This window comes from Neoarius graeffei, chromosome 21, assembly GCF_027579695.1.
Source record: "Neoarius graeffei isolate fNeoGra1 chromosome 21, fNeoGra1.pri, whole genome shotgun sequence".
Lineage (NCBI taxonomy): Eukaryota > Metazoa > Chordata > Actinopteri > Siluriformes > Ariidae > Neoarius > Neoarius graeffei.
In genome coordinates, this window is record NC_083589.1 from 19,760,943 (window position 1) to 19,773,310 (window position 12,368).

A 12,368-nucleotide genomic window follows, 5' to 3' on the forward strand; every position below is an offset into this window, starting at 1 on the left:
TCTGCATAGGTAGGTGGAAAAGCAAGGTAGAAAAGGTGGAGTTTTAGTCATGTTTTAAATTGAGGAAGAGTAAAAGTTGGGGAACTACTGAAGTTTACTGTAAAGAGATTTTTTTTTATTATTTTACAATTCTTGGAATGATGATTTTACAAAAATAAAAAACTGAATTCTGCAACACTTACAGAAAAACTGTACCTGACTCATGTGTATCTTCACGAATGAATGCAGGGCTGCACAGTTATTCATTACAGCGTCGTTACAGTGAGTGTTCCAACTAAGGACACTTACTACTGTAGAAAATACTGCCTCGTTCGTTAAATCATAGCTCATAAATAATAAAGTCACACCTCCAAGCCAGCAGTCCTTCATACATCACTGCTAGTTACAGAGAACCGATCTATCATTGGTGCTTGGGCTCTGCATAAACCGTTCAGCTGATATATAATCTAAATTCTGTAAGGTCTTAAATTAAACACTTATAAATCATATTTTAATGCTGCACACACTTCCAGACAAACATTCAAAGCTTGCCTGCATTTATAAACTTCTGACAGGAACCAGGACCTGTACCAGAACTCCTGAAAAGGGATTCTTCATCAGTGTGTGAGTGAGGAGTCTGAGGGATTTAAAAAGCAATTATTTAACATTTACAGAGCATTAGAGCTAACAGCTCTCTCTCTTGAAAATAATGTTATGTATTTTTTTTGTCACTTGTCAGAGTGTTCACTAGATAGATAACTCAAGTGTTTTTAAACTCTTTAACATTATCAAAAAAACAACTATGACTATAGCATTACAGTAATTCTTATGAAAACACTTTATCATACACAAAAATTTTTTGTCTGAAATAAATAGATTAATGATTCATTCATCAAGCCAATCCATCCAGAATGAGATGACAAAAATAATTTTCTTTGGCTACTTTTTCTTTTTAGACTTCATGGAAATATCTCACAATGGCTATAACAAATAGAGAGAGAGAGAGAGAGAGAGACCCTGTAATTGATTGATTGATTGATTGATTGACTGGGGGTATGAGGGGTGTGTAAGTGGGGGTGAGGGCAAATGTCCCCATAAGGATAGGAATATCTGACAGTTTTGACCTTGTGGGGACATTTGGCTGGTTCCCAATGAAAGCACAAGGAATAGTGTTTTGTTATTTTTAGTTTGTGACAGGATTGTGACTGAAGCTTACCCCCCTCCCCCCACACACATACACACAAACAACAGCCATACATTTCCCTAAAGGTTACTGAGGTTACGGTGTTTATGAGGTTATGGTGGTTATGTTGGGTGGAAACATAACATTCATTAACTGTATTAATAATTATGTCAGTGGAACGTCCTCATAAGGACAATAAGACAAGCGTGTGTGTGTGTTTCTTTATCACCGGATAATTAGTGCTGGCACTAAACGTTTGTTTATGTACTCCCATGCTTTTAGGATTTTCTGATAATGTGAGGAAACACACCCAAAAAATCTCAGCTCCACCTACCATGTTTCTCTTATGTAACCAAGTACAGAGTAGCCGTGTTGCAAAGCGAGTCCAATTGAAACATACTTCTTGTGGCCAAGAATGTCCTGGAGATTTGCTTGACAGTCCAGTGAAGGCTTTCTGGAGTCCAAATTTGGTCATTTTCCACCAGTGTAACCAAAACATTGTGATGAGGTGTCTTTAAACAACACTGAATCAACGCAGCCTCTGCCAAGAACCACATTAAAAACACTCGTGGGACCTGTGCTTATTTATCATAAGAGAAGCAGGAACCCAAGTGCCCTTTTCTTCTGCTCACAATGGCTAAAGGAAGCGCCTTCATGAGAAGACTATGCATCGTTCTAAATATTCTCCTTGGGGTAAGTCACCAACTCTCAATGGAGTGTTGTTGTTTGTTGTTGTTTTTTTAATACAATGCTTGTATAGATGATTGTTTTTAAAATAAAAGAAACATCGTTTCTGTTACTATTCTGTTCTTAGTTCTTAGGGCTGGTCTTGCTGCTGGTCGGGATAGTGGCAAGCACTTTTAAGATTCAACCACTGATAAGTGGTTATTACTGGCAAGTAAGACCAATAATATCTTTAGTGCACTTTACAAAGAATAACTGCTGCATCATTGACAAAAATCATTTCCAGATTCAGTATTATTAGTTTGCTTGTTCTAGCCTGTTATTTGTCCTATCCTGTTATTTCACTGTTTATCTTCATTGTGTTATGTTTCTACTCCTGGTTTATATGATGCCGGATATCTGAAATACTCTTGCCAAATGAAAGGGTATTTGAGACTGATTAAAAACAACTCTGTATGAAGATAGGCCAGAAATTGTGTTATTGCCTTCATGTTGTTTAATTTCAGGATGGGACTCAGAGTGTGCTTTTCAGCATTGGATTTGGATTGGTCACCATCCTGCTCTCCGTCCTAGGAGTATATGGAGCATACCACGAACATGTCTTGGCTCTCCTTTTGGTAAGCCAGTTGTTTTTTTCTTCACTCAAATGGTGTGTATGTCAAATGGTGGAAATACTCTCAAAATATTAGAATGCTATGTTTGGGTCTACCCACATACATATTTATTTATTGTACATGGATATGTGTACTTAAAATAATGATTTAATGTTAAATCTTAAGAAATTATATGCAGTAACAGTAGTGTGCAAAAGTCTAAGGCACATACAAAGAAATGATGCAGAGCAAAGATGCCTCTAAAAATTATTAAGTTAAATGTTTCTATGTAAAAAAATACGATAAAGAGCTCTAAACAGTAATAAATTAAATGAGGTCAATATTTGCTGTGAGACGACCCTTTGCTTTACAAAAATAGTAGTCTCAGGTACAATGTGTTCAGTTTTATAAGGAAATAAGCTATAAGCTGTAAGTTTTGCTGAGCATCTGACAGAACCAGTCACAGTTCCTCTGGACAGTTTGTCACACTTGCCTCTAATTTTTGCATCAAAACCCAGTAGCCTTCATTAAGGTATTTTTTTAAATAATTTTTTCTTATGTAATATGCTGCTTTCTTTAGTGACTTGCAAACATTTTTCTGTAATATTTAATTTTGTTTATTTTGACTGTCGCTCTTCTTATTTTTGCAGCAAAACCCAACAGCCTTGTACTGACTCAATAATGTAGAAATGTAAAAAAAAAAACATAATAAAGTTTGTGCTAAAAAGTTTGTACTTGTGCAAATTTAAAAAAATGTACATTAATAATCAATGTTGATTTCCATATCAGCTTCACAGTGAGTATCCTAGTTCTGTTTATTCAAGACCTTCTTAGATTTTCTTAATTACAATTATTGTTAGTTTCCACTTCCTGTCATGTATAAACAAATATGGTATTTCTGAAGAAGAATTGTTCCAATATAAGCTTAATCCATATTTATTTGAACTGGTGTACTAGCGTCATTGGTTGCATTGGTGCATATGGAAGCTGGACACTAAAGGCAAGACTTTTCTAACCTTCTCATAACCTTCTCTGGTCTGTGGACATTTTGGTCATTCTGTTTTCAGTTCAGGAGCAGAAGTGAGAAAATTAAAAATGGTGTTGTGATTTTCATCTCAAAATCTAAAAATGAATAATGAAAAAACAAGTCAAGTCAGTTTATTTGTATCATGCTTTTAACAAGACATTGTTGCAAAGCAGCTTTACAAAAAAATAAAGACTTTAAGCATATGAGCTAATTTTATCCCTAATAAATTTATTTATCCCTTATGAGCAAGCCTGTGGCAACGGTGGCAAGGGAAAACTCCCTCAGATGACATGAAGAAGAAGCCTTGAGAGGAACCAGACAACAAAAAGGAATCCATCCTCATTTGGGTGATAACAGATAGCATCTGTAAAGCTACTTCCAAGTGTGTCTTTCAACTGTCCGTATGAGGCCATCCTCCACAGGAGCTATCTGATGAGATTCTAGTCAGACATAGGGCATGAGGATGGATCAGACAGGTCCGAAGAGCAGACAAGAGTCAAACAAGTAATTCTCATGTTCAGCCACTGCATATGCAAAATTCAAAAAGGACTTGATTTTCGTTTCCTCCTTGGTAAAACAGAAAATAAAATCATAAGAAAACAATAAGAGAAAATAGCGAGGGTTTTTTTTTCATTTTCTGAAACCAGAAGCTGTGGTCAGTCCACGTGCAGGAGTCTCAATGTTCCTATAATTCACAAACCTGGCTGGAGTGGCAGCTGAAAAAGTGTGGAGCAGTATGTCATTTTCCAAAACAACAAAAGAGTGTCACTCAGGGAGAAGGACATGAATGCAGAAAAACTTGGTCATGTATTTCAGGTGAAGCTTGCTTAAAGAGTTAAACTAATTAATGCAGCTGTTGCAGGCCCTGTTTTATCATCAAACATTCAAAGCCATCACTAGCAAACAGTATGTTCATTCCTCTCGAGGCTCTGTAAACTACTGCTGTAACTTCTGGGTAATTTAATTGTATATGGAACACACATGTGGACAGTTTCCAGTACAGGGTGCTGAAGCCAACCTGAGAAGAAGATGGGAAACTTGGTGTAGATGCAGGAAATGGCAGATCTTGCCTTTAAACATTAAACACAATTGACTTTAAGAGGTCTTAACTGCAGCTCTGATTCAGTAAACAGCTGCAGGTTTCTGGCACAGCTGTCTTCCAAAGTCTTGTGGAGCAAAATAGTTGCTGCAAATACGCCAGAAGTGCTACAAAATATTTTCTCTGGATCATTGTAAGGGAGTTGATGAGGACATCTGTTTACCAAACCAAATATTTGACAAAACAACAAACAACTGTAGGGGAAAAAAAAGGTTTGATAATGGAGTATTGCATGGACATAATGATTTCTACAGCATAGGGTTGTAGGTTTATAAAACAATCAATTTCATGAGCACATTTCCTCACTGTAAAGGTTCTGTTTATAGTCTCATCTTTGTATCATTATAATTTATTAAAGATGACATATTATGAAAAACTCACTTTTTCAGTGCTTGTGAACATACATTTATGTATCTGGAGCCGACCAATGCACAAACTCTGACATAAGACCAGAGTAAGTTTCTGTTGTTCTGCCTGTTTCAGAAAACATGAGCTTCAATTCAGATTCGGCTCCTCTTTCTATGTCACAAATGGAGCTCATTAGAATGATCCCACCCCCTCACCTGAGTATCTCCACTCATGGCTTGAGAACTACCTTTGTGAATGAATATTCATGAGGAAAGTGCTACCTGATTGGCTGGAGGAAGAGGGGGTGGGGTGAGCAGTGGTTCATTATCATTTAAAGGAACAGTCAATTAAATTGGCTGTTTGAACAGGGTTGTTTAGACAGAGTGAGAAGATGCTGTGGTGTCTTATCCTTGTGGTGTTTTGACCAAAGCATGTCACAGACATTTCATTAAGACATCAGGAAATTGTGTCAACTTGTGGAAAGGGGGTATAATATGTCACCTTTAATTTAAAGCCAGTGAAGGTGTACAAATATGACTAAAAGTAGACCAGAGGAGTATTCTCTTCCGTCTGAAGCAACTACTAATATTGTACTTGTTTAACAGCATTATACACAATATAACTAAGTATAATAATTTCCTATTCATTCATGACAACACAGTATGGCAAATTGTTGTAACACTATTTTATTTTCCTTCCCTGCAATGAGTTTCAAACAAAAACACAAAATTACATTAATTGTTTTTCAAAGGCGCATAACTCTAAATTTTCGATTATGTGATAGTCTTTTGTCTTTTCATTTTCTCTCCACAGTACAGTATTTTCATGACTATTGAATTCATTGCCGTCTTGGTCCTCACAATCATAGCCATACTCGAACAACCACAGGTACGCTCCTGGTACTCCATTTCAAACTTTACGTTCACTGCTTTACAACAAGAGCAGTCAGGTCTTATCATGTTATCTTCATGGGGTACTGCTGCTCTTTCATCAGATTGAGAAGAAAATTGAAGAGAGTTTTGGAAATATGACCTCACTTTATTATACAGATGAAGTATTCAGTAAGGAGCTCAACAAACTCCAACAGGAGGTAATACTTCACTTAATTATTCTGTTGAATTTAAGATGCCAAATGCACTCAAGCCATAGGTTTGAATAGAGCATATGTGTGGTGGTTTAGGAAAACCCTTTGCATGGTGAAATTGTGATATTTTCTCATGTATACACTCACCAACCACTTTATTAGGAACACCTGATGATTTGTGCAATTAACCAATCAACTAGTCATGTCGAGCTTCAGTTAATGTTCACATCGTACATCAGAAATGGGAATAAATGGGATCTCAATGACTTTGACCATAGCATCAGTGGGGGCAGATCAGTGAGGGTTTGAGTATTTCTGATCTCTTGGGATTTTCACACACCCACACAACACTCTCTGGAGTTTACAAAGAATGGTGTGAAAAACAAAAAATATGAGCTGACAGGATCACAGGCATGTAACAATTCACCCAATTCACAATTCAATTCAATTCACAATACTTTTGGAATAAAAATTTAAATGGAAACAATTTGATTAACAAACAAGCAACATTTATTTTCCTATCCTTTATCAACTTAAATATTTCTTTTGCTAAATTAGGGAAAAAAACTTTTATTTTCTTAACAACCAACAACACTTATTCACCTACATTTGTAAAGGTTGGAGTAAAATATAATAGCCTCTTAACTAAAATATTGTTTTTATTAAAAATGAAAATATTAATAACAAATAGGCCTTTTCTTAATAAACTTTTATGAATATTTCCTCCATTTACTTCTCTTTTCTTTATCTTTCAGCAGTCTGTAAAAAGAGAGCTCTGATTTCTTGTTACATTTATTTGTACAGTCAATCACACAACAGCTCTTTCCCATTGTACGTGTGTGTGTGTGTGTGTGTGTGTGTGTGTGTGTGTGTGTGTGTGTGTGTGTTTACATGGCATTGGAGCTACAGTGGTGCTTGAAAGTTTGTGAACCCTTTAGAATTTTCTACATTTCTGCATAAATATGACCTAAAACATCATCAGGTTTTCACACAAGTTCTAAAAGTAGATAAAGAGAACCCAGTTAAACAAATGAGACAAAAATATTATACTTGGTTATGTATTTATTGAGGAAAATGATCTAATATTACATATCTGTGAGTGGCAAAAGTATGTGAACCTTTGCTTTCAGTATCTGGTGTGACCCCCTTGTGCAGCAATAAATGCAACTAAACGTTTCCGGTAACTGTTGATCAGTCCTGCACACCGGCTTGGAGGAATTTTAGCCCATTCCTCCATACAGAACTGCTTCAACTCTGGGATGTTGGTGGGTTTCCTTATATGAACTGCTCGCTTCAGGTCAGGACTTTGACTTGGCCATTCCAAAACATTAACTTTATTCTTCTTTAACCATTCTTTGGTAGAACAACTTGAGTGCTTAGGGTTGTTGTCTTGCTGCATGACCCACCTTCTCTTGAGATTCAGTTCATGGACAGATGTTCTGACATTTTCCTTTAGAATTTGCTGGTATAATTCAGAATTCATTGTTCCATCAATGATGGCAAGCCGTCCTGGCCCAGATGCAGCAAAACAGCCCCAAACCATGATACTACCACCACCATGTTTCACAGCTGGGATAAGGTTCTTATGCTGGAATGCAGTGTTTTTCTTTCTCCAAACATAACGCTTCTCATTTAAACCAAAAATTCTATTTTGGTTTCATCCGTCCACAAAACATTTTTCCAATAGCCTTCTGGCTTGTCCACGTGATCTTTAGCAAACTGCAGATGAGCAGCAATGTTCTTTTTGGAGAGCAGTGGCTTTCTCCTTGCAACCTTTCCATGCACACCATTGTTGTTCAGTGTTCTCCTCATGGTGGACTCATGAACATTAACATTAGCCAATGTGAGAGAGGCCTTCAGTTGCTTAGAAGTTACCCTGGGGTCCTTTGTGACCTTGCCGACTATTAAACGCCTTGCTCTTGGAATGATCTTTGTTGGTCGACCACTCCTGGGGAGAGTAACAATGGTCTTGAATTTCCTCCATTTGTACACAATTTGTCTGACTGTGGATTGGTGGAGTCCAAATTCTTTAGAGATGGTTTTGTAACCTTTTCCAGCCTCATGAGCATCAACAACGCTTTTTCTGAGGTCCTCAGAAATCTCCTTTGTTCGTGCCATGATACATTTCCATAAACGTGTGTTGTGAAGATCAGACTTTGATAGATCCCTGTTCTTTAAATAAAACAGGGTGCCCACTCACACCTGATTGTAATCCCATTGATTGAAAACACCTGACTCTAATTTCACCTTCAAATTAACTGCTAATCCGAGAGGTTCACATACTTTTGCCACTCACAGATATGTAATATTGGATCATTTTCCTCAATAAATAAATGAGCAAGTATAATATTTTTGTCTCATTTGTTTAACTGGGTTCTCTTTATCTACTTTTAGGACTTGTGTGAAAATCTGATGATGTTTTAGGTCATATTTATGCAGAAATATAGAAAATTCTAAAGGGTTCACAAACTTTCAAGCACCACTGTATGTTACTTCTGCCTAGGGTGAGGTCACATATAATAACATAATTTATGTTATTGCATTGAGGTTGGCATGGTGGTGTAGTGGTTAGCACTGTCTCCTCACAGCAAAAAGGTTCTGGGTTTGAGCCCAGTGGCCGACAGGGGCCTTTCTCTGTGGAGTTTGCATGTTCTCCTTGTGTCTGCGTGAGTGTGCTCCGGTTTCCCCCACAGTCCAAAGACATGTAGGTTAGGCTAATTGGTGGCTCTAAATTGGCTGTAGGTGTGAATGTGAGTGTGAATAGTTGTTTGTCTCTATGTGGCAGCCCTGTGATGACCTGGCAACTTGTCCAGGGTGTACCCTGCCTCTCGCCCATAGTCAGCTGGGATAGGCTCCAGTTTGCCTGCAACCCTGCACAGGATAAATGGTTATGGATGGATGTTATTGTATCCTCTGCTGTCTAAACAATGTAATTACAGCTAGGAAAAACTAAGAGACAATACTATAGCATAATAATAATGATTCTTTTTTTATTTCATTGATTTGAATCGTCATCATTTTGCACAATATATCATTACATCCCTAACAGGAAAGCTACAGTAACTCAAGTAACCACTCTTTACAACTGCGGTGAGCAGAAAAGCATCCCACAACTACATGCTGAATCATGATGCGGAAGGATCTAGATTCATGCTGTTTACTCCAAATACTGCATGTTGCAGCAGAAATCAAAATTCAGTAGAACAAGTAATGTTTTTCAAATTTTCAGTTCTCCAGTTTGGGGGAGTCTGTCTCCAGTTTAGTCTCTGATTCTAGGTCTTGGCTGACAGGCATGGAACCTGATCTCATCTTCTGCCATTGTAGCCCATCCACCGCAAGCCTTGACATGTTGTCCTTTCTGAGATGCTTTTATGCTCACCACAGTTGTAAAGAGTGATTATTTGAGACAACAGTCAGCTCAAAATCCTCTGGTCATCCTCTTTGACACATTGCACCATTCTGTTTGAATTCTAAAGACTGTTGTGAAAGAAAATCCCAGGAGATCAACCATTTCTGAAGTAATCAAACCAGTCCATTTGACAGCAACAACCATGCCATGGTTAAAGTCACTAGGATCACATTTTTACCCCATTCTGACGTTTGATCTGAATATTAAATGAACATCTTGACCTGTATCTACATGAGTTTATTGATTGCACTGCTGCCACATGATTGGCTGATAAAACTGCTGAATAAAAGCATTTCGAGTCTATAGTTTGCAGTCTCAGATTTTCCTCCGATGATAGCATCTGATCCAATAGATTCCCTCAATCTTTATCCTTATCCATTTTTACTGAGTGTAAAGTTTAACAACATTGTCTGTCTCCCTTTTTGTTAACAGGCTGGGTGCTGTGGTCTGATACATTACACTGACTGGAGAGACCAGATACCTTCTTCATGTGATTGTCCTCAAAACTACTCAAACAAAGGAGACAGATGTGCAAAAGTCCATTTGGAAAATTATAGAAGTAGTGAGGTATGATTTCACATGGCACATTAATATTCTACAATGCCAGGTTGTCAGGGCATGTAAGACCCAAAAAAATCATGTAATGAGACAGATCTTTGCATTTTGTATATTTTTAGGTTGTGGTATAACAACATTTTAGCTGAAAATACATGAGTAACACTGTCAGGATATATAAGGCATGTGTTAAAGTTAAAGCTACAGATAGCTACAGCTTCATGTTTTATATTTGATTCTTTGGACTATTGATGATTATTGCTCTTTGACATATCATGAGGTGCTTGATCAGATGTATCAGCACTAAAGAAAACTACAGACTGTTTAGGTTTGAGTTTGCAGGACTGCAATTGATGAACCCAGGACTTTTCTGGCTGCTTTATTTCTGCAGGTGAACAAAAATGCTAACACTAACCTGATGCGCTATGTTTATAAGACGGTAAGAGATTAAAAGTGCTTTTGCATTTTTTCGCTCCATTCCCTTACGTAAAAAAGAAAAAATTTGCAAGTTGTCTTGTCTTCCTCAGAAATGTGGCCCAATCCTAATGAGGCATGTGAAGAATGCCTTGAGGATCCTGTTTGGGATAGTCTTTACCTTAGCAACTATTATGGTGAGATAAGTACAGTATATTAGTATATGGGGAAAAACAACCAAAAACGTCCCTGCTACTGAATTTCAATAACTGCAGGATCAGGTGCTAATTTCAAATGTATGTATATCTCTTATCAGCTGGCTGCTGTGATTGTGGCCTCACTCCTGTGGCATAAAATTAATGCACGGTCATCCATCACAGGCATCTCATACGATGATGACAGAACGAAGTATGAACTCCAGCCACACAAAATGGCCTGATATGACTGCCATCCTTAAAATATCTTGGGCTCTCACCAGGAGAAAGCTCTATAACCTCAAGAAGACATCTTTTTATACATGTTTCCAGTAGCATGTCACTTATCTGCAGGTTAATTCAAGCCTCATGTTCTATCCACTAGCTAGCAAATGGATATTTCCTCATATCTATTGGGTTTATGGCAATACAGTTGTAATGTGTATTTATTTGACCAAATATCTTTTATCTTTTGTATTTTATGTCTTCACATGCTGCGAATCCTCCTAAAAGCCAAACGTATGTGCAAATCAGAAAGGAAGGTCATGGGGATAATCTCTAGAATTAGTAACATTTTTAAAAATAATTTTAATTGTTCCACTTTAAGTCAAATTTTCAACAAAATCTTATACAGTAGAATAAAACATAAAGGGAACATAAAGATAACCAGATACAGACATGTTTGTCATTAGTGCACCAGCACTAATGTTTTAATGTTCAGGTCAGCTAGTTTCATTTCCACAATTAGTTGCATGTATATCTTCTACCATAAGGGTAACATGAACTTCATAATGGCCCTTAATAACTTCAAAATATGGTTTGCAAGACTAACAATTACAGAAAGATTAATGGTAACAAAGAAAAATACAGTATATTTACAGGAAATGTCTCCCTGAGATACATTAAATATGATAATATTTAATTATTTGTGATGTGATAGTGATACTGGTCCGAATTCATTAGTCACTGTGAGAAGTCATTGCTAGTACAGTTAAGTTTCTTGGTCTTATTGTACCATTTCTTGAACATTGGCTTAGCTTTGTAGCAAAGAGATGTCAAGCACAAAGCTGTGATGGAGGACGGCAAGATTAGCATGAAAATTGAAGCGTTGTAACCCAAACCATTTGAGGTGAATTATACAGATGAGAAGATGAACGAACTGGACAAACTGAAAGACTAAAGCGCTGTTCTCACTATTAGTAAACAGTCAAACAGCCAAACATTGTGGGTAAGGTAGACGATTGTTAACCCAAGTGAAAATAGACTAACACGTCCATTAAAGAAGTTTTAATCAAGTCAAATGAGAATTACATTCTCAAATAAATATTGCACTGTTGATTATCACTGTCACCTCACAGCAAGAAGGTTCTGGGTTTGAACCTCACAGCTGAATGGGGTCTTTCTGTGTGGAGTTTGCAATTTCTTCTTCTATCTCCAATGCCTTGCAAAAGTATTCATCCCCCTTGGTGTTTGTCCTGTTTTGTTGCATTATAAGCTGGAATTAACATGGATTGGGGGGGGGGGGTTAGCACCATTTGATTTACACAATATGCCTACAACTTTAAAGGTGTTTGTTTTTTTATTTTGACACAAACAATAATTAAGATGAAAAAACAGAAATCTGGAGTGTGCATAGGTATTCACCCCCCAAAGTCAATACTTTATAGAGCCACCTTTTGCTACAATTATAGCTGCAAGTCTCTTGGGGTATGTCTCTATTAGCTTAGCACATCTAGCCACAGGGATTTTTGCCCATTCCTTAGGGCAAAACTGTTCCAACTCCTTCAAGTTAAATGGGT

The 12,368-nt window shown here is 37.2% G+C and overlaps 1 protein-coding gene across 1 annotated transcript; it reads left to right on the forward strand.

Annotated features, from left to right (window-relative positions):
* The first annotated feature begins 1,541 nt into the window (after positions 1-1,541).
* LOC132869557 (CD63 antigen-like) lies at positions 1,542-12,049 on the forward strand. Its single transcript, XM_060902787.1, has 9 exons — positions 1,542-1,855; positions 1,977-2,060; positions 2,353-2,463; positions 5,727-5,801; positions 5,908-6,003; positions 9,839-9,973; positions 10,353-10,400; positions 10,489-10,572; positions 10,692-12,049. Exons 1-9 carry the CDS (start codon positions 1,796-1,798, stop codon positions 10,812-10,814), a joined length of 816 nt encoding a protein of 271 aa, XP_060758770.1. The 5' UTR covers positions 1,542-1,795; the 3' UTR covers positions 10,815-12,049.
* The last annotated feature ends 319 nt before the right edge of the window (positions 12,050-12,368 follow it).